This window comes from Halichoeres trimaculatus, unplaced genomic scaffold (genome assembly GCF_033239565.1).
Source record: "Halichoeres trimaculatus isolate MK-OKI-2021-1 unplaced genomic scaffold, fHalTri1.1 fHalTri1_scaffold_18, whole genome shotgun sequence".
Taxonomy (NCBI): Eukaryota; Metazoa; Chordata; class Actinopteri; order Labriformes; family Labridae; genus Halichoeres; species Halichoeres trimaculatus.
The window spans coordinates 20829958-20851115 of record NW_027437196.1 but is presented as its reverse complement, the minus strand read 5'-3'; the positions used below and the strand labels follow the sequence as shown (position 1 = coordinate 20851115).

The window sequence follows — 21158 nt, the reverse complement described above, 5'->3', positions numbered from 1 at the left end:
TCTTTATCTCTCTTTGTTGAGTGTCCTTTGTAATTTTTTACTGCCCTTTACTGGCCTGGAGGTGTAGTGCTACTACTTTTATTACTTCTCCTTACGTCTCTGGTGTGATATGTATACTCTTCAGGGGAGTTCAGGCCTCAGTGGGAACTCAGACAACAATGGACTACAGGAACCTTTAAGTTCCTGGAAGACAAGATCCTGGGACTCAAAACCTTGGTTTTAACTGGAGTAAAGAGGAACCATAAGATGAGAGAGCTAACAACAAAAACTGAAATCGTAAGAGTAACAGCAAGGCTGGCCATTCACAAAAGCAACAAAGTCACCCATCCTCACCTCAAAGGCTCTATAGTTAGTCACCATCAGATTTTACAGAATGATGTTTATGTGCCAATTATTCCTCTAGATTTAGGTGAATCAAATATTTTATCATTTTAAGTTATAAAACTGAGTGTACATGGGGTTTTAATGATACGTAGCCAAACTGTGAATTACAGACTTCAACAAGAAAGATGTTAATTCACTAAACTTCTGCTCTTTTTAAAACTGGTGATAAAGAAACACAACTGACTTGCAGAGCGAGCATTTGGCTGATGTACAACTGGCTGCCAAGTCTTTAAAGTCATCAGTTGTGTGTTTCTGTGTGTGGCTGGACAGAGACAGAGAGATCAAGCCACCCCCTGAGTCAGGTTGGCATGTAGTTCCTCATGTGTCACCCTAAAACCAACAGTGAATGCTTGAACCGTGCATAGAGTCGGCTCTAATTAGTCTGAGAGTCACCCGTCTGCACACAAATAGGAACACTCTGTAACTACCATATGAGCACAACTGGGATTGTTTACTGTTACACACACTTAATTGCAAACACTCTGAGAATCAGACTAAATCATCACCACCTGCAGCTGTTTGGTGTGTAAAAGTTTTCAGATCTTTTAATTCAAGAATGTTGAAAATGAAAATCACCCAGTCGACTGGAATGCTCATCTTCATACTTCTGAATCTCAGCATACTTACAGTAACAGACATTTTCTATGAGAACAACACGTGTATGGCCAAGTCTCTTTTCTTTAAAGAACACTAATTTGACTTTGTGACACAAAGTAGGTCTGCAGCTAAGTCATCAACCTAACAAGACAAAAGGCCAAAGCGAAGCTGGAGTCATCTCAGGGAGGGACAGACAGGCAGGGATTTAGAGCAAGCAGCTGGGATGGTAAAAGATGTTTTGTGCTGGGTAACACCTGGGGAGAGTTAGGCTGAGTCTCCGGGCCTGTCTTCCATTGTGGACTGCTGAGATAAAAGCCCCTGGCAACTTGGAGCAAAGCCAGAGCCACAAAATATGCCCCTGCTGGCTGCAGCAGGGCAGAGTACGGTGCAGAAACAGGTCTGAAAGGCTGTGCGTTAATGACGGTGTCAGAAGGTAAAGAAGGAAAGACAGAGGCTGAGAGAGAGGTCAAGACCAACAGAGGAGACCTGTTGAATCCTGACAGAAGTTTCTCTTTCTGCTGCATTACTTGTTTTGTCATGCAGTGCTGAAAGTTTTCACCTGAAGTGGAGATTCATATAAAGACTTTACATGCACCAGTAACATTAAAAAACATGCACATGAAAGTTATGATATGATGACGTGATCATTACAGAAACTCTTGGAAGAAGGACATGCTTTGTATAAATGGCATCATTAGGATCCTTTGGGTACTTTCAAACCTAGGCCATGATTTTTGAATACTTTTGCTTATTGATGGCATTTTGGTACAGAAATCTTTGTAATTTCTCATGCTAAGTATTCTGTAAAGCAGCAGAAAAGGGCTCCAGTAACTGCAAGTGTGTCCCTCAATGCTACCAGACTACTTCAAATTGAAAAGTGGGATTTTTCCATGCAACATGTTGGTCAACTGCTGCAAAACAATATTTCAGTATAACACAAAACAACAGCTAAAAAAAAAATGTTTTCTTCAGGATTTGCAGAGTAACTTCGAGGTTCCTTGGGATAAAATTCCTCTTTCTCTCAATGAAGTTACATAGCTTTGTAAACGGAACTGTTGGGATCCATATCTTTTAGAAAAAGAGTCATCTTCCTCTTCAACAAAAAGTTCTTCATTTTCATGATGCTGTCATGAGTGCAGAGTTGCAGAGCTCATAAAGACGCTTTAATTACTACCCACCTTGACCTCATTCTGACCACAAGGCACCATGGGATAAAAATACACAGGGGAGGGCCTGAGGTTACAGCAGGGCATGCTCCAAGAGAAGCTGCATGCAGAAACACCAACAGCAGGAAGTAGTTTTCAGGGATAACACGCTCGTTTTCCTTTCTTTCACTAAAATCCTACAGCACGTTGTAATTAAAGGGCATCTCAGACAAAATCAAAACAAAGCAGTCGTCACTGTTGCTCCTTTGACATGCCTTTGCCCCAGGGCAACATACCTTTAGTGTAACCAAAGCTAACTGTAATTAGACAGCCCCTTACAACAATTAGCCACTCCCACAGAGTCTATGGCAGTTTCCACAGAGGTGAGAAAGAGGAAAAGGAAACCCAAAAGGTTGAAGTCCTAATTATAAAAATGGGCTGGCTGTGACGATCAGAAATACACTGAGGTGAGACCCCCACTCGTAAAAAAAGCACACAATATAACAACAGAGATCTAGATTTTGCAAATGTTGGGCATCCTGCAGGATCACAATGTAAGAAACCGCAAAAATACTGGGAATGAGATGATTTCCCACCATGCTCCTGGTTACAGCATTCGAGAAAACTTCATGACAAGTCAGAAACAGCAGCAGCTTTTTTTCACAAGTAGCAGAGATCTGTGTTTTCTGCAGGGATTAAGACCGTAACATGAGATAGGTTAGCATCTTCAGCTAGCTGGCTTCCAGCAAAGCATTTCCTTCCTCTCCACACCAATTTTAAAACATTTTTTTAAGTTTCAAGAATCCCTGGCTGTACAGACGGGGTTCAGACATGCAACAAAGAGTTAATTCCAGAAGTATCCAGCAACCACTACAGCCTCTGTACAGGTATGCGCTGTAACTGCTGAGCTAAACTAGCACTACCCTCCTATAACTTTCACAGATTTCCTAGCTTTGCTGCTGTAAGCTAATATTAACAAAAAGAGCATACAATTATGGTGTCAAAATAATGGACAGCAGCCTTCTATACAGTCACTTCCATGTTTACCAACTACCTAGTTTCCTATTGGTTAGTGACAGAGCTGACAGAAATAAACTAACAGGACCAACAAGCGGTGACACTTTACACACCCAGCACAAGATTCTGTTGCATGCTAAGATAGTCTAAAGAGATTTTTAAAAGTTGGAGTTTTCTTCGTGACCTATTTGCAGCTTTTAAGGTTATTGAATTCATTATGTTTTATTTCAATCAGGTGAAACAGAATAAGGAAGCTCTTGGCTAACAACAATAACTGACTGGTTGAACATCCTTTACAGGTTAGTGTTATTTTAAGTAGAGACTCTGCCAACACTGCTGCTGTTGAAGGGACCCCCTCAGCCCTGTCTGGTCCTGCACAATGTTTGCGGCCCACAAATAGAGCGGGGAGGCAGATATGTATGTGAACGTGCCCGATTAAGACAGGTAATGTCGACCAGGCATGAATAGACGGTCTCATGGATTTGGCACGGCAGGGAGGCCTCAAGGTGGGGAGGGAGGAGGAGGGAGTATGCAGGGAGAGGAGGGGAGGAGGTGAGGAAATGAGGAAGGGTTGACGGGGCAATGAAAGAGTCCCATTCATCTAAACCAGATCCCTGAGTGAAGGTGGTCGCCTCCAACCTGGGGCAGGTATGGCATGAATAGAGGCTTATGAAAAATGCAGGTCAGCTTATAAAAACAAATATTAGAGTTTGGAGAAGGAAGCCTATTTTCTATCTTTATCAAAAGCATTAATACACTCAAAACTGGGAAACTAAATTTTGCATTCCCCCAGTTTTCTACTAAAAAAGCTCAGAGTAAAACTTTTTTTTTTTTTTTTAAATAACATTTGCTGACTTCTTCAGTCGATAAGAGATGCTCTGCTCAAGTGTTACATTTCCAACATCTTCTATCTTTACAGACTTATTTCATCTTTATAACCCCTTCGTTTTATGCAAAAAGAGCAGGTATCCCCTCCTTCCTCCTGTATTTCCCAGCATGCACTGAGCCCTGTGAATCTCTGAGGAGACCAGGGACAGAGAACAGACAGCAGACCTGTTCCAAAAATTGCACAGAGAAGACCCTGTTAGCTGACTTATGGCTCCTATTTTCAGCCTGAGTGGACGCACTGTTTCAGACACACGCTGGCTCCGACTCGCTCCCATAAACCTAATCAAAACTGACAGCAGATATGAAGCAAATCTGCTTATAACACTCTGCACCTAAAAAAATAGTCCCCAAATCCTCTTGGTTGGGTAACATAATGCAGTAATCTCAGTCACACTACAATCAAATATCAGCAAAGCAACAAACTAATATTTCCTCTTAGAATAAATCAGTTGAAAGCTCTTGTGAAGAAATTTTATTTAGAGACACACTAAAATTAAAAACAGCACTTGTTAATGAGCTGAGGAAACACACAAGAATATCAAAACAATGCCTGGTTCTTGAAGGCTGTGTCTCAGGGTGAGTGTCAGGTGAGCTGATTCACAGTATGCCAAAAGATATTACAATGAGCAACATGCAGAGGAATGTTATGGAAGGTCCCTGTTCTCGCAGCAATAATGATGCACTGTAAAGACTTGAAATTGGGCGAAGAATTAATCAGTCAAACTAGCATAAGCAGCAGCATAAAAACTGCATGTTACTGCTGCTTGTAAACAATCCTGCATTCTCATACACCTTCCTTACCCTGCATCCTTACAGTGATCTTTATCCCCCACAAAATAAGACCCTGAGTGTCGCAGTGATCCAGCTATAATCTGTTAAAATCAACATCTTCCTAAACATGTGCATGCCCCCACGCCTCTGTATGAACTGTGTCTCAAAGTGTTATAACCACAGACTGTATAATTAGAGGACGTAGTCTCCCAGGTGTCACACGTCTGTTTCTGAAACGGATTTGAAGCATATCGGCTATCACGGCTTTAATGGAAGTGGCAAGGGCTTCATGTACAGCTATAGGGCACCCGTCAGTCAAGTGACCTGTGCTGCGCCTGTAATTGGGCAAGTTTGTGATTGTGATATCCTCTGAACTGCCAAGTTAGAAAATAATTCACCCCGTACAGTGTGTGCTCATAGTGAAATTAGCTATTCAGACAGGAGACGTGAACCAGGCTGTAAATAGGTTCATTTCTGCTTTGAAAAGTTTTTTTTTTTTTGCTTGGTGTGTATGTGAATTCCAGTACTTCCGGAGCCAGTTTCAAGAAGACACTCAAGAAATAGCAGATTTTAGCACTCCCGCTTGGTTATAGCACAATCACTAATTGAATACTAGCTAGCCAGGCTAGTGCTAGGGAGGGGGGCAAATTACTGAATTAGCTAACAGCTTATTCCTCTCTATTACTTCATGTCTTTCAAAATGTGTCAGCTTAGCGTCCAGAATAGAGAAAAACAAACTAAATGGCAGTGAATCAGATGACAAACCAAGAGTTTTAGTGTCACTTGGAAACATTCTGATCATCAGCACAACAATTAGCTGTTTGCATAGCACCTGCTAACCTCTGACACCTCTCCAGCTTCACCTTCTATTACACATATGATCACTCCTAGCTTCAGAATAACAAGATGGTGACAGCTAAAGACACTGGACAATGCCACAGTTGTCCCTCCCTCTAGAAAGAAAACTATCACTACCTGAGCAGCAGAAGATCTGCTAGAAATTGTCACTTACACTGAGTTCAAACATGACACTTGAAAACCCAGCAGCAGGGGGACAAAGCAAATCAGTCAGATTTTCATGAGTAAAAGTTAACTATTTATATATACAGAAGAGCAGATGCACTTACAGTTCACATTTTTGTGATATAATATCTGTATGGTTTCCCATATGATAAAAGCATCTGACCAACTCCAGATATGCTCTGGTTTTTCTCATCACAACATCCCTCATCCTGCAGCATTTAAGAGCTCTGATGCTGGGACCACAACTGAAAACTCCCACATGTGGTTCAAGCAAGAAGTTTAAACCAGATCTAGAACCAGTAAATACCAGAACTGCATCTTAACTGCAACTTAACTGTCCTTGATTGTTTAACATAATTTCTGAAGAGTATATCAGTGATATCTGCCTATGAGGTCATGAAACCAGTTGCAGTACCAGTCCATTCTGTCTTCTGACAGACTTCTTATCACTATGATGTTCTAACAAAATCAAACACACTTCATATTATTGAGGAGGTTTTAGTCCGGGCTCATGAAACAAGTAATGTTTAGGGAAGCAAAGCATGAAGATAGTAAAGCGACTTTGTTTTTACTGAATGTAATATCATAGCTGGACACTTGCTTGCTTTTAGAACCAACGCAGTTAGCTCCAATTAGAGCTTGAAGTAGTAAGGAGATGAAGTATGTCTTGCTATCAACTTGCTACACTATAATGCTAAGCTAGCCTCAATGACACTGTATCTTCAAAATCAAGTTTTAACAAGTCAAAGCACTGAACACACACACAAAGAGCTCTTGAAAGTTTCTCCAACGAGCATAAGAGGAAATCACCACAACAAAAATGTTGCATAGCCCTGCAGTGATGAGAAAGGTAACAATCTCTGAATACTTTAAGAGTTTTCTCTTGCTGCTGCTCATACTGTACTTCATATTCTTGCAAATTCTTGTTTTTGAACCATGCTTATCCTAAATCCAAAATATATCAAAAATACTTTATTATACCCTTAATTCGAACCAGTGATTATCACTGGTGGCCACATTGCTTCCATGACAGCATCAAAATAAAGTGAAAGAATGATAAAATGACAACATGCAGAGTGAGAATACATCGATTGTTTGAATAAAATGTGTTTTACAGAATGTTCTAGACATGAGATATTGTCAGATGTTAGATGTTTGTCAAAGTTTTAGGTGGTCATCATCACTCCAGTTCAAAGGTTAAGACATTCAACCCCACTGCTCAGTCTGGACACCACGCTGAAGCTTTACCTGGAACACCTCCTCATCCAGGAGTCTCGTGCCGAACACAGTGATGCCATTGGCGTCGATGGAAGCATGGTCGCTCCTGAGGAGAGGTTTGGTGATCTTCTTCTTGCAGTCAACGATTATAGTGACCGTCTTCTTCTCCACACTGATGGCCACACGGTGCCACCTGGGGAAACACACATGAGGAGTAAGGGTCATTGAGTGTGCTGTTAAATCACTAAAAGAATTAAGTTACTGTGGGGCACAAAGGGTATCTGGACGCTGCAATCAGAGCATGATGTAACATAATCAACATGCAACAATGAGGACTTTGTGCAGAAAGTTTGTACTCAATAATACAATGATTGGAGGCTGTTTGAGCTGTGTGTTTACATCCTGATGAAACGTTTGCAGCACCACAACTGACAGTGAGCAACAAATATAACCTATCCTGGAGAGAAAGCTGCTCTAAATGGTGTGTGACATGATTCTGCACATAAACAACATGAGCCTGGGAGTTTTTCATGACATATTTTGATTGACAGCACCCCTTAATGTAAAGGGTTAATCGGGGTCACACGTGAGTCCGACACCTCCCTTGCCTTTGGACCGTTTGCCTCTGCACTTAAGGGCGATTGCATACCAGGCAGCAGTGGAACACATTCTTGCCCCCACACTCTGGCCCTGTTTAACACGGGATTACACTCATTAAACTCCAAACTTAATCCTCCTTCTGGGTTACTCGGCATGACAGACATGGTGAACATTGTGGAAAGTGTGTGTCAGGATCCAGGAAGGCCTGCCTTGGCAGAGCAGGAGACATACAGTCAAAACATTGTTCTGAGGTGGAAGATGAGACCTGGCACTGCTGCAGCTCAAGACAGCGACGTAAGAATCATTTATTTACAGGTGCACAAGTATATTTCTGACGTTATATGAACATGTCAGCATGTGAGACGAGTAATCAGGAGAGAAATTCACCCAATTCCTCTCTGAATCATACAGACACATTCCAGTGCAGGCGATGGAGCTTAGAGAAAAAGAAACGTGCGGCACTCGGAGGCTTAACAGTGCAGCAAGAAGGATTACTTGTCACCTTATATGGCTGAAAGCAAATGTCGACTTCAGCGGGTTTAAACCATTTCTCAAACTTTTGAAATGAATTACGATGAGAAGAAAAGCGACATCGTGTTTGAAAAGGCAAATGTAAACACAATCTTTAGAAAATCCTGTTTAAAGAGCTTAAATAAGTTCAAACTGACGGTATCCAGTGTAACAAATCCTCCCATTCACCTCACACTCCATCAGTATCAGCACACAGTCGATCTTTTCAGGCTCAGTTTGCTTTAGAAACAATGAATATATGTGAGGAACTTCTGACTGCACGCAGACTGACAAGTAGACACTGGACCAAGTAATGGAGGTAAAATGCTGGTAGGAATACAACCACAATAACTGATTTATTTTAATAAATTTTCCTTTCTCAAGTAAAGAATAAAAAAATGATTAAATAAGTTTCAAATCTGAGTTTCAGAATGCTTTTTGGGAAACAGGACTTCAGGAGGGGCCATAAGCTAAGTTGCTGTTAAAGTTAGCCTAATCTGGACTCCTTTAATGCTCAGTGTTTAAGTGGTAGCTATATCACTCACTGAAGTCTCCTTTTTTCACAACATTACAGAACAATTCATTGTAGCTATTTGTGTGCTAAATTTAGTGTTTCTCTTTGGCAGAGCTTTAAGGGGTGCCAGCTGAGTCAATGTCAACTTGTGCAAGGATGTGAGAGCTATCTATATTGTGTACTTTTCTGTAGTTTGTATCATCACCAGTGCAAATGTTGTCCCAATTCTGATAGAGATTGTTTTCTGGCCCACCCTGGTTAAAAATCTTCCCATCAAGAATCCACTTAAGAGAACCAAGCAACTGAGAGATTGGATCCAAAAAATCACACACAGGACAAAACAACACAAACATAAAGCTGGCTTTGAAGCTGCAAGAGTGACTCTGGGAGGATTTGTGAAGCTCTTGTCTATCTTGATAACTGCACTCTCACTAGATCTGGTTTTGGGTCAGTTAGGGTCATGGAAGTGTTCAGTTCAGATCATGACATCCCTTCAAAGCTACAATAACATTTGCACGTCCTGCAAGTTAAGAAGACTTAGATAATGGGGGACACTGAACAATTCTTTCAAAAGATGCTTTTCCCAGCAGCCCCTCTGTTTATCTGTCCCCCCATTGCCCCCTGTGCATAGGCTCATGTCAGCTCTGCTGAAGCTCTGTGCGAGGACTCTGGGATTTCTGGACCTGGGAGCAGATAATCAGGTTCATGCTAAAAGGTTTGTGGTTGGGCGAGGTCATCCAAGAAAGTAAAGAGGAAGTTGAACTGCAATGCCTCCTCCCCCTGCATCCCCCCTCTCTCTAAAATAACAGAGGCAGTGAGTTCATGGATGAGGTCAGGTTGCCCATAGCAGTCCCTGCTGTGCCCCAATAATCCAGTGTCTCTCTGTCTCTGACCTGTCTCTGTGCCCGAGGACCCCTGATGGGACAGATAATCCGGTCATGAGCACCTGTGGAGCAACACTGGGAAGACCTGGGTTGTTTGCTTGCTTTTTTCATGAAGAGAAAGTTTGTACCAAAAATCTGAAATATGGAAGTGTTTGACGGTTTCTGTTGATCTGGTGATTCAACTATTTTAAAGATTATTAAAATAACTTCTAACAAAACTTGTTTCAACCCTGGGAAACCTACTTCTATGTCACAAAATGGAGGATACAATAAACCAGAACTAATTCTTGTCACTGCATTTGTTTTGCAGTTTATTACCTTGTGTTAATTCCTATTTTTTGAACATAACCAGGAAATATTCTCTCCTCCCATAATGTCTGAGACGAAACAGTCTCATGTCTGTGTTCATAACGTCAGTCTGACAAGCACACAGCAGGGTCAATGTCCCCTCCTCCTCATCCATAAACGGTGTCTGCATGAATTCTCCCGCTGCTCCCAGCTACATGAGGCTGAGCAGAATCCAATTTGATGATCTGTTAGCATTTGGTTTCAGCTCTGGAGCACCTGTCCCCTCTTCCTGCTGAGTCTCAGCTTCACTGTATCTAACATGTCACACTTAAGTCAGCACAAATAGATCTCACTAATCCATGCAATGCCATGCTAGGCTACGAACCCCAATAAACAGATTTCACTGTGCCACTGCTTAATGACAACAACCATGTTGAAGGATGTTTGAATAACTACATTCTGATGCTGGTTTTAAAAGTCTAAATTTATGATTTGTTGGGTCTGAGTTTAAAATAAAGCAAGGAATCAGCAGTTTAGATGCTTGTTGTTGATGCTCCTTAGGGTTCAGATTGACTGTTTTAGACCCAACATCACAAAATCTGATTCTTCCTGCTGTTGTTTGTGGCAGTTTACATTTATTCAAGTAAATCATGAAAACTGGAATTATTTTTGTCAGCTGATGCAAAGAAAAGTTCTCCTCTTTCAAGCCTTACACTGACTTTCAGCAGCACAAAATCAAAACATATGGAGTCACTTGATGCTCTAACCAAACAAGTTTTATGCCCAGGCAGAATGCAAAAAAGAGTTTCCCTGTCTGTATCGTCTTGCACCTTTAAACTAACTCTGACTCTTCTCATTTCTGTGCAAACTAAAATTCTGACTCTGGATCAGCTGTCACTGTGAGTCAGAGTTTGAAAAATTATATGACAGGATGTTTGAGTTTTGGCTTACTTTCCGTCAGCAAGGTTGAAAGTACGAAAGAGAGGGTAGTCCTCCGGCGCGGGCTTGCCGGTCTGATCCTCATACAGGAAGACGGGTGAGCGCCCAACCTCCACGCCCAGCTGCTGGACTCCCTGCTGGTTGTAAATGGACAACAAGAAGGACTGGAGGCCGAGCTTTGGACGCACTGTGGTCAGGATGGAGAAGTCCTCAGGGAAAACACCATCTGAATTGATACAAAGACAAGGGAAGGGTCAAAGTTGTCTTTTGTCAAACAAAGCCAACAGTAAAAAATCAAAGTTGAGATGTGAGTCATGAACAAAAAAAAAACAAAAACAAAACATTTTTCTATGAGCTTGTTGCAGTTAACGAAGACTTTCTGTCTCTTACCGGGGAATAGCTGCGTGGTGGGGGCACTGATCTGGACCTCTTTGGCAACTCTGAAAGCAGAGTCGGGGTTTGATGCTCTTCGGTTTTTGCAAAATCCTGGTGTTTTCGTCACTCCTTCGGGGTAATTTTGAAAATCTAATACTTTAAGCACATCCACTGGATCTGCTGATCAGGGGAGCAAATGAAACAACAGTCAGGTCAAAGTAATGATGTACATATTCACAACTGGTCATAGGTGGTTTATGACAATGAACCCTGTATAGCATTAAGAAGTCAACATTAAATGCAGGGTGTACTTTTATGATAATCAAATGTGTATTTCTATTGCAACAAATACAGTTAACTTGTTTCATAATGTCATCATGGTAATAATGAAATAAAATAACCAAGAACTAACTTAAATGCCCATGTACAGGCTTGCAGCCTGCCCTTTGATTTCATGTAATGGTGTTTCCTTGGAAAGGATAAAATAATATTGTTGAAGATTCTAGTTTGCATTTACAGCAGCTGATATCCTGATTAAAAAAATCTTGGCTGCTGGGTCCTGTTCTGCTTTGTCAAAGGATGCTAAAATTCAAGAAAACATTTGATTTTTCAACAAGTTAGTCACACCACTGAGTTTAGGATGGTGCTTCAGTCAGGGCTGTGTGAAATTCTCAAATCAGTGTTAAAAACACGTCAAATCATTCTTCATTTTAACCCCAGGTAAGACACAACCGTATAAATGTCACTGCAGGACAAACATTCGGGACAATTAATTCACTCCATAAAAGCTTTAAAAAACATTATCAACATTTACTCCAAGCCAAACTCTTGTTAAACAGTACAAGTCTCAATAGCTGGGAAACGCTCCCTTAGGATCTACAGGCTCATCTGACAGGAAGTGTCTCCGTCAAGGACACCAAAGAACAAAATGAACAATGTGCTAACTGAGGTCTGCTTCTCTAACACCTGGATAGGTTTACCTTGATAAGAGTCACCAGAGGCTCCATTCTCACCAATCTGATGCACTTTACATAAAGGAGCCAGTGTGGCCTGATGGTGCCCGACTATGCTTTTTTATCTAAACACCCTCTCAGTCCTGAACATTAGCCGGGTTTACATTAAAGAAAAAAGCAAAGTTCTGCAGTACACTGACCCCTGTGGCTCAGGTCACATAAAGTGGGGAAACTAATGAAACATGGGCCCTGAGAAATTTAAGCAATGCCATTTTTGGCATCTTTTTATATCAACACAGATTTTTTCTCTTCAGTTTTGCAGCTTGTTCTGGCATAAAACCTTCAATCATTGTCAATCTACTCTTTCTCTATGGTATCTGTTTTTTCACGACTCAGCATTTGTTTAACTCCACAGTACACAAAGCAGTATACTACTTCTGCTCACTCTCTGGAGAAAGACGTTTGTTTTTTATTTGTGTTATTCTAGACTTGACACCTTGATCTTTCTAATACAAAAGATAGCTGCTTATTCTTCAGGCTTCTGTAAACAGCCCAGAAGTTTTGCTATCAATACCTCCAAATGCAAAGATAATTCAACTTTCGTGGATGATACATCGCCTTGAGAGTTAAACAGATATAAAGCAAGCATGAACTTTGACCAAAGGTTTTGTAAATGTTAAAATGCATGTATGATGATAAAAAAAGCATTCATCTAACTTCAAAGATAGTCTAAATATGTAACTAAACAGGCTGTGCAATGACAGACAGTTAAATGTAATCACTTCGATCTGCTTTGCTGGGTTAACAAGCATACAAGCTGCTATGATTGGTGTGGGAAACACTCTTTAAAACAACTATCTGCAGGACAAAATTTAGACTGTGGCGAGGAGAAGCAAACTAAGAGCCCCTTTCTGTTTTACTTAATATGAAGCTACAACAAGCACAAAGGGTTTACAAAAGATGGACAGATAGTACAATCTCATTACACCTCTGTGTGCGCACAAACATCCTTCTATTGGTGTGAGTTTGTCTCACTCTTTGAATACATTTTTATATAAGAATAAAAAAAAACAATAAAGATGTGTGTTTTCTGTGCAGAGGTCAAATTGAAGGGCCCTGCCACATCTGGTCTCCTTATCTTTCTGCACTTTATGCAACACCTGAAATGAACCAGATGCACATATCGGTGACTAGAAAGAGATATGTTGCGCTCAGAAAACTCTTAACCACACACTTTAACGAGGCCAAACACCTTGGATGAAAAGGAAACCAGCAGAACTTTTTAGTCAAAGGTCAAAACTTAAGCAACACTTGTAATAAAGTTGTACTCTATACAACAAGCTTTGCTGGAGTTTTGACCTTTTCAGACTTTTCTTTTCTCCTCTTGCACCTTGGAGGTAGCTGAAGTTGTGCTACCTCAACAGAACTCTTCAAGCAAGCTCTTTCCCCAAACAATTTCATTCCCATAAAATCAACCTCAACCTGCTCGCACAAATCATCGATTTGTCAAGGGACATTTGAAAAAGTTGGTAGAGGATAAATTAGCACCATCAGTCTCAGCCTCCCAAAATTCATCTCAATCCCATTACAACCAAAAACAAAGAGGCAACAAAGATAAAAAGAGTTTCATACAAACACACCAAAAAAGTGAGGTTGAGAGCAAAGTCAGCAAACTGTTTCTTTGTAGGAATGCCTTCTCTGAGGACAACTTGTCTCTTTTGTAGCTGGGGAGGATGAACCAGCTACTTATTTTGGAGAGTGAACTGAGGAGCTCATTGTGAGTTCCTGCAGCGCTGCTTTCAGACCAAACTCCAGGACTCATCTGTTCCAGATGTGGCACTTTGGCCAGGCTGCGACCCTCGCACAGAGGTGCTGAGAAAACGTCAATACTGGCCAATCCATTAAGGACAGCCAAATGAGTGTGCACAGGTTTTAAAGGAGTGCATGTGATGAGCTGGTGTGAGTTTGCCCTCAGGACTGAGCAAACAGGACACATAGCTACCAGAGCTCAGGTGGCATGCAGGGACGGACCTTCTTCTGACTGGAGGAGAAACTACACTGAAAGACAGCCTCTACTACGCAGCTGGAGATGATTATGCTAACAGAAGTGCATAATGGAGGGAGGGAGGAGTTGAGTAACATTACCATAAGACAGAGATCAATTCACCTGATATCATCTCCCTCATGTTCACAGGTGTACAGTGATGTAAACAGTGTTTTCAAAGAGATAACATAACCTCAGTCTCTGGAGAGAAGCCAGCAGAATGTCTCAGCTCATCTTTTATTCCTCTGAATGTAAGAGCTCATACGGTTAATCCTCCTCCTGCTGGGTCACACATCTTTACAGAAAGGTGAAATCAGCTGGTAAACGGAGGAGGACCTTTTCACCTGCAGCTCCCTGAGACTCTAATAATAACTTCAGCCAGAATGTCTCTCTCCATACATCCCCCCCACCCTCTCTCCCTCTGCTTCCTTCAACTTCCACCACGCTGCCGGCTAAAACAAGACAGCTTTATGCTGCTGTCATACCAGAGAAACTTCACCCAGACCTACCCACTTTTTCAAAGTAAGCGTTCCCCTCACTTCCCAACTCCTCTCATTGCATTTGTACAAATTAAAATAAGCACAGGCATAGACTTTAAATCTTTTCTACATCCAAACAGGTCATAGAATGAAAAGGAACCATCCCAGTCTCATAGCTTGAGTCTAGATATGCAGCCACACCACATCCTCATGATGAAAAAAAACTCATATCCAAAATGTAGCAATGACTTTAATAAATATCTGACAGCTTCACAAGACAAAGGTCCAGCTAGGAGCTGATAAGCTGATGTTCCTGGCTGAGCACATGAGGTAGAGGACTGTGAAACTGCTAGCTTTGTCTGCTGGAATGCACATCTGAGGCTGCGCCCTGGGGGCTGAGAAAACGTGTCTGTACACTGCTCGATGGAGAGGGCACCCTGCAGGAACAGCTCTGACTGACTGAGACCCTGGAACACAGGGCCTGCAGCAGAATACTTCACAGTTTGAAAAAAAAGGAAGAAAACGGAGCTGATGAGAGATTTTCCAGAATCTTCTGCAATATAAAGCCGGGAGAAAATTACACTTAAGGCAAGATAAGGCTGAAGAAAAACCTGATTGACTGTATTTTGTGGCATGGAAAAAACTCAATGACACTGGCAATTGCTTCTTACAAGATTTTTATGTTTTGACTGTCCAAATAACTGGTCAAAAAGTCAAGACCCCCAACCCTCCTCAAACTGAGGAAATGTCTTCAAACTCAAAGAATCTTCATCTAAATATTTTCTCAACCATGGAAATGGCATCAAGGATACTAAACAAGTCTTGTATATAGCTAACTTTATCAACACGCAACAATAACCTGCATAGAGTCATCTTCAGGTTGAGGTGTGAGGCCTGTGTAGTCCTGAACCCTGTGACTTGTGGCCATTATGGCTGCAGGGTAGGCCTGTATGCTGGCCTGCTCTTTGAAGGCTCTGAAATCATAGGGAAGTGCAACAAGGACCATCATCAAATAACTGCTCAGTACTTAGAGGGGAAGCATTCCCACCACTCACACAGCACAGCCTTGTCCTGCAGCCGACCAAACATCTAAGTGCAAAGTGGAGAGGAAGCGCTGGGCACCGAGGAGGGGGTTGCACAAGCCTGCCTCAGTGTGGACCAGCAGGGCAGAGTGGAGATAGGGTGAACCTGTCTGCCCACTGAGCCCCCTGCAGACCCACAGGTACTCTGCAGCCTGCACTGACTGATGCACTTTCTGAAAATGCAACTTATTTAAAGCCTCATTCATGCAGGACACCTCAGATAACTGTCATATACCAATGTAAAAACTAAAAACCATCCATAAAACATCCCCCCCTCCTCACATCCACTACATTCATTTACAAACACAACCGAGAAACTAACAGCACTCCACGGTTTCATTAACCAGCCCATGCAATAAGCTCAAAGAGACATGTCAATGAGCTCAATCAGTGGTTTCAAACGTTTCTAACATGCTCATCGGAGTCCACGGTCTGACTAATGTCCAGTGTCGTCCACCCTGCTAACCGTGTCCACATCCACCCAGCGGACCACAGTCCAAACAAAGAGCTTTCTTTCTTTCAGCCAGAGTGAATCTTAAAAGCAGAAGAGGTTGCTCTGTTCAGCTGATCTCCCTGTAAGCACATACCAGCAGCTTAGGATGACTTTAATTAGGCGAGGTGTTTCATCACCGGACGCTTCCCATTCATGCGTAAAAGTAGCCAGTGGTAAACTGTGCTAATGAATTTCGGTGTTTTTGGCCAACAGAATACGTGCTCCACGGAGAACTATCCACGACAACATTTGGAAATATCCAGAACAGGGTTTCAATTCGCAACAGTAAAGCGCGGGTACAGTTAGGCACATTTTGGCTGGTGGCTTGTACTATGCGCTGAAGTACACAGGTAAATCAGATAATCTCACGTTTATGTGTAAATTTGCTTGTGAAACAGGGACAACCACATGTGAAAGGGACCAAGATGAAACCATGAAGCCTCTGTGTCCAGGTAACAAACCTGTAGTTCCCCCAATTTCCATCATGAGATACCGAGCTTTCTCAGCCGGGCTCCGCTCAGAGAAAAAGTTGATAAGAGAAGTTCGTTCCCTCGAAGTCTTACCTGCTCTGACATTGGCAGCCTGCAGAACCAGAACTAAAGTGATGAATGCTGTTACAGTGGAATCCATAAGCCACCTTTTCGTTTTCCACCTTGTGGACCACCTTTGCATCTCCATGATCGAGCGCCCACAAGTGACTCAAACTCTCGGGCGACTTCAGGTAATTTTTAGTGACGTCCCGTCCACAATCCCAAGTAATGATGGAAACCGTCCTACAGGAAAGCCATAAGTGAGGAGTTTTAGCCTCTTCTTTCAGCCACACCGAGGCCCCCGATCCTCCTTCCCAGTGCCCAGCCTTCACAGTGAAGGTAGTCGGGCTTTAACCAGCGCGCACTGAGTGCAGTCGGTACACTTGGAGCGTCCGCGGGCAGGAGGGCAGGGCAAGCTCCACAAACCGGAGCCACGATTACAGGGAAATGACACGGGAACCAGCCCCCGATTAGCAAATCACGGGGCTGGAAATTCTCCCTCGGGTCCACCCATCAGCTTTGTAATGCGCCCCCAAATCTCCGAGTGCGTCTAAGGAAAAGCGAGAAATAACTGTGCCAAAGTTTGGAACGACCTGATCATTATCAAATGACACGATTCAGTTTTTTGAATAAACTGAAAATCTCTCATTCCACCTTCCTAATACCACCTGAGCTGAGCTTTTAGCTGTATAAAGGCGCATTGTGGAAGCAAAATGTTTTCTAGGAAGCGTTTTAGTAAAATCTGCTCCTCCGTGAGTTCTCCGTGACAATAAAACTGAAATCACCTTATAACACATCACGGGGAGGAAAAGGGGAAAATAGATCAATGGAAGACTTGTGTGATTTCATTTGGGTTTTTGTCATCTAATACTCAGCATTAGCACTCACAAACTTAGTAAAGTTAAGTACAATGTGGCTCTTCAGAACATATCTGGATGTACAGACAAAGATATCACATATTCTCAGCTAATTTATTCCCCCAGTAGGACACAAAGTAAAAACTAGAGGCTTAGATCTGTGAACTAGTGAGTGATGTTAGTGTCTGTGATGTTATCCAAATATCCATGGAGATCATTAATGATCAAAATTTAAACTTTTATCTCTGTGAAAATGTAACTGCATATCAATGCATAACCTGTTGAAAAGCAGCAAAGATTTTCTTTTTTTATTTGGTGCTGAATGCACAAAAAAACATTGTCTTCCAGTTTTTATAGTACAGCATGTGCACTATGTTGATTCTTACATTGAAAGCTTATATTTTGATTGTTGGTGTTGTGGCATAAGTCAATCATATTTTACCTTAGCTTTGGTGGGAAAACCACATGCAGATATTTCATATGGACCCCTTTCCGGTAGGACATTTTTCCAAGGACCCCCTCATTATGGTAACAACAATTAGCTTAAAATTATTACTATGTAAATGTACAATGTACTACTTTACAACAATAGAGATAGACTTAATTTATATTTACTAGTAATTCAAGTATAAAACTTTGAGGAAATGTTACTTTGGAGGCAGTGGTGTGCAGAGAGGGGGAGCAGGGGGGGAAGTCACCCCCTTTGTGGCCCTATTGTTGAAATACACAGGTTGAAGTGACCTCTCAGGAGCCAAAACATGTGGGAAAGTGCCTTCCTGGTTGGCAAACACACATCTGCCCTTTAGGGTGGTTAAAATATGATAAACATGCTGTATATGTCTTTTTTTCTTTTTGCCCCTGCCTCTTCAAAAGTATGTGCATGTGACTGCACCAATATGTTTTTTGTTTTGAGTTTTATTTTCTATTGTTGCGCCTTATGAAACGATAGATATGTCATAATCATATGAGAATTGACCTCAGTGTAAGAGATCCCAGGACCAAACATTTACACTGCAGCACTGAAGCTAGGCAAAGCATGTTCATGTGCAGTCCATAATACCTAATCCAACTTTAAATACCAATTAGCTAAACCAATGAGAGATAACGTACGTAAACCTGGGATGACTGATTGTTGATTTTATGTCATCCTTTAAAAAAAAAAAAAAAAAAAAAAAAAATATATATATATATATATATATATATATATATATATATATATATATATATATATATATATATATATATATATATTTATTTATTCGACTGTCAATCTTATTTCTCGCCTATCATGTTTTTATCGATTGCTTGTTTCTTGTCTTTATGAGGGTTCCTTTTTTAGTGCCGAGTACTTTGTCACTTCGGCTTGTTGTGTCTTTTCTTGAACTATTAGTTACTGTTAAAGAAGGCTAACTTATACATTGCAAACCAAAACTACCTCAGTACAAATAAACCTCTGACCTTTTGCCTTGGGGTTTCAGGGGGGCTCAGAGCTTCAAACCTGGCAACAGCAACGACACAGTAAATGGGCACCAACCTCTGTTCACTGACAAACATAATTATCATACAACCCTTGTTTCCCCATCAGAGTTGTCTCCAAATGACCGTGGGAAAACCCTTAAACATGACACATTTAGGGCATGTACACCAAAAAGCACTTTTTGTAGGACTAATCAGAAAGATTGTGGGGTTGAAAGAGTTCCAGTTTTCTCATCTAACAGCCTTTTGGAAGCATGGGTCAGTCCAGAGGACAGTCAGCTCCTTGTATCTCTTGGCTCACTCCAGAGATGGCATGGATCCTGACCTGGCTCCATCTGTCAGCCAGCTCATCCTGCCCAGCCAGCCAGACCAAACCTCCCTCCAGCCAAATAGTATCAGATGCTTCTCTTGGATGCCCGATGTCAGAGAGCTGAGCCATATCTCTGCAACGAATTGGTGTCTGGGACAGAGGGAACTTCTTGCGACATGTCATCCTGTCATGGTTGAGAGGGCTGGGGGGTGAACATTTCCAGATCTCACAGGACATAAGTGAGGGTTTACTCCACATTTTTGTCACAGGAAATTATACCCATCAGAGAATGATGTGATTGGACCTATTTGAGTTACAGGAAGGTTATAGTCTTTCATTTCATTGCCTTGTTTGACACAAATGTTGTATATGTCTTGCAGATTTGCTCAGAGCGCTGATTTCTCCTCTGGAAAGTGAGAGTTGAAGAAGGAATAACCGATAACTGAGAGCTGAGGAACGGATTTGATACTGCAACTAGGCAGACTGATTGATTGCGTCACATCACAGGAGTACCATGCGTAACTTGAGATGGACAACTGATTATTGATTTTGTCTAAAGAGTTCAGCACTGTTGGTTCTGAGTGTTCAGAGGACTTCATTAGTTAGAAAGAAACTCAAATGAGAGCAACATTGATGCAGTGTAACAGAACTAAAAAGTACACTCTCATGCCCTGCATACCCATTTATGAAATAATTGATACCTTTGCTTTAGCTCAGGTGTGCACCTGAAGCAGATATTAATAATGGTGAGGCAGTCAGCAGATGGCAGGGTGACGACTGCAGATTTTGGCTCCAGGGATGTGGAGGCTTGCAGATGATTGAAAGTTTTCTGGTTTGATTTCCTGCTGGATGAGAGAGATCTGGACAATGAACAAGCACAGCTACTCTGCTCGAGGTGCACTGTGACCAGCAGTAGAGCAGAATGCAGTATTTTTCAGCAGCAGTTGTAGTACATGTAGATTTAGCAAGATATGGAATGCTGTATAACGGTTTCATAGATGAATAAGTTATCCTTATAAAGCATTTCTGGATACACAGTTCACAATATCACAATATTAAACTGCACAGTGGTGGCCAGTAAGGAGAGACAGCCTTTGAATTTACTGTCTGTCCATTGATGATGAGACATGGGATCAAGTAAGCATCTGCCTTTGAAACTAAGTAGGTTTCCTCAATCTAACAAGCTCAATGTAGCAGCCTCAGATAGGTCAGGTTACGATAAAAAACAGCAAGCTTCGGCTAAGCAAGAGCTCTGATGTTGATAAAGCTTGCTAGCAGAAATTGGTCACCTACCTTTTCAGGAATCTGTATTCGTGACAGGAAGTCAAGCTTTAGGAGGAATATGAAAGTGGCAACTGAGTGGGGGAAATGACCACTCAGTTGGTTCATGTTGGGACCAATGCCAAATAAATAAAATAAAATAAAATACAATCAAAAAAAGGTTAAGATGAACATTTAGGAAAAGTATTTTTGACTGCATGTGGTTTTCAAGTTAAAAGCTTTCGCTGAGAAATACAAACCTTGAGAAAACTGAGAGCACTTTATGGCCTCAACATTTCCACAATTACCAGTGCGCTGCTTCATGTTGTCCCTATTTAGGCTGCTGAATAAAACCAGGCCAACAAAATCAAGGAGCAGCAGGACAAAGTGCTGCTTTATTTGAATATTTGCTACTTTATCATCTAAATAAATTAAAACGAATAAATGGATAAATGTATAATAATAATAATAATAATAATAATAATAATAATAATTATAATAATTATAACAATAATATTATT

General features: G+C 41.5%; 1 protein-coding gene across 2 annotated transcripts in view; it reads right to left on the bottom strand.

Annotated features, from left to right (window-relative positions):
- The window catches only part of col11a1a (collagen, type XI, alpha 1a), a 105574-nt gene extending 88506 nt beyond the window's left edge, over nt 1-17068 (bottom strand). The window contains exons 1-4 of one of the 2 annotated variants that reach the window (XM_074693943.1): nt 16768-17068; nt 11169-11333; nt 10791-11004; nt 7074-7236 (exon numbers count right to left, since the gene is read on the bottom strand). In XM_074693943.1, the coding sequence (XP_074550044.1) occupies nt 7074-7236; nt 10791-11004; nt 11169-11333; nt 16768-16882 (657 nt within the window). In that variant the 5' untranslated portion in view covers nt 16883-17068. The remainder of the gene's footprint in view (nt 1-7073; nt 7237-10790; nt 11005-11168; nt 11334-16767) is intronic. The other variant, XM_074693944.1, reaches the window with a different exon arrangement.
- Between the last annotated feature and the right edge of the window lie 4090 nt (nt 17069-21158).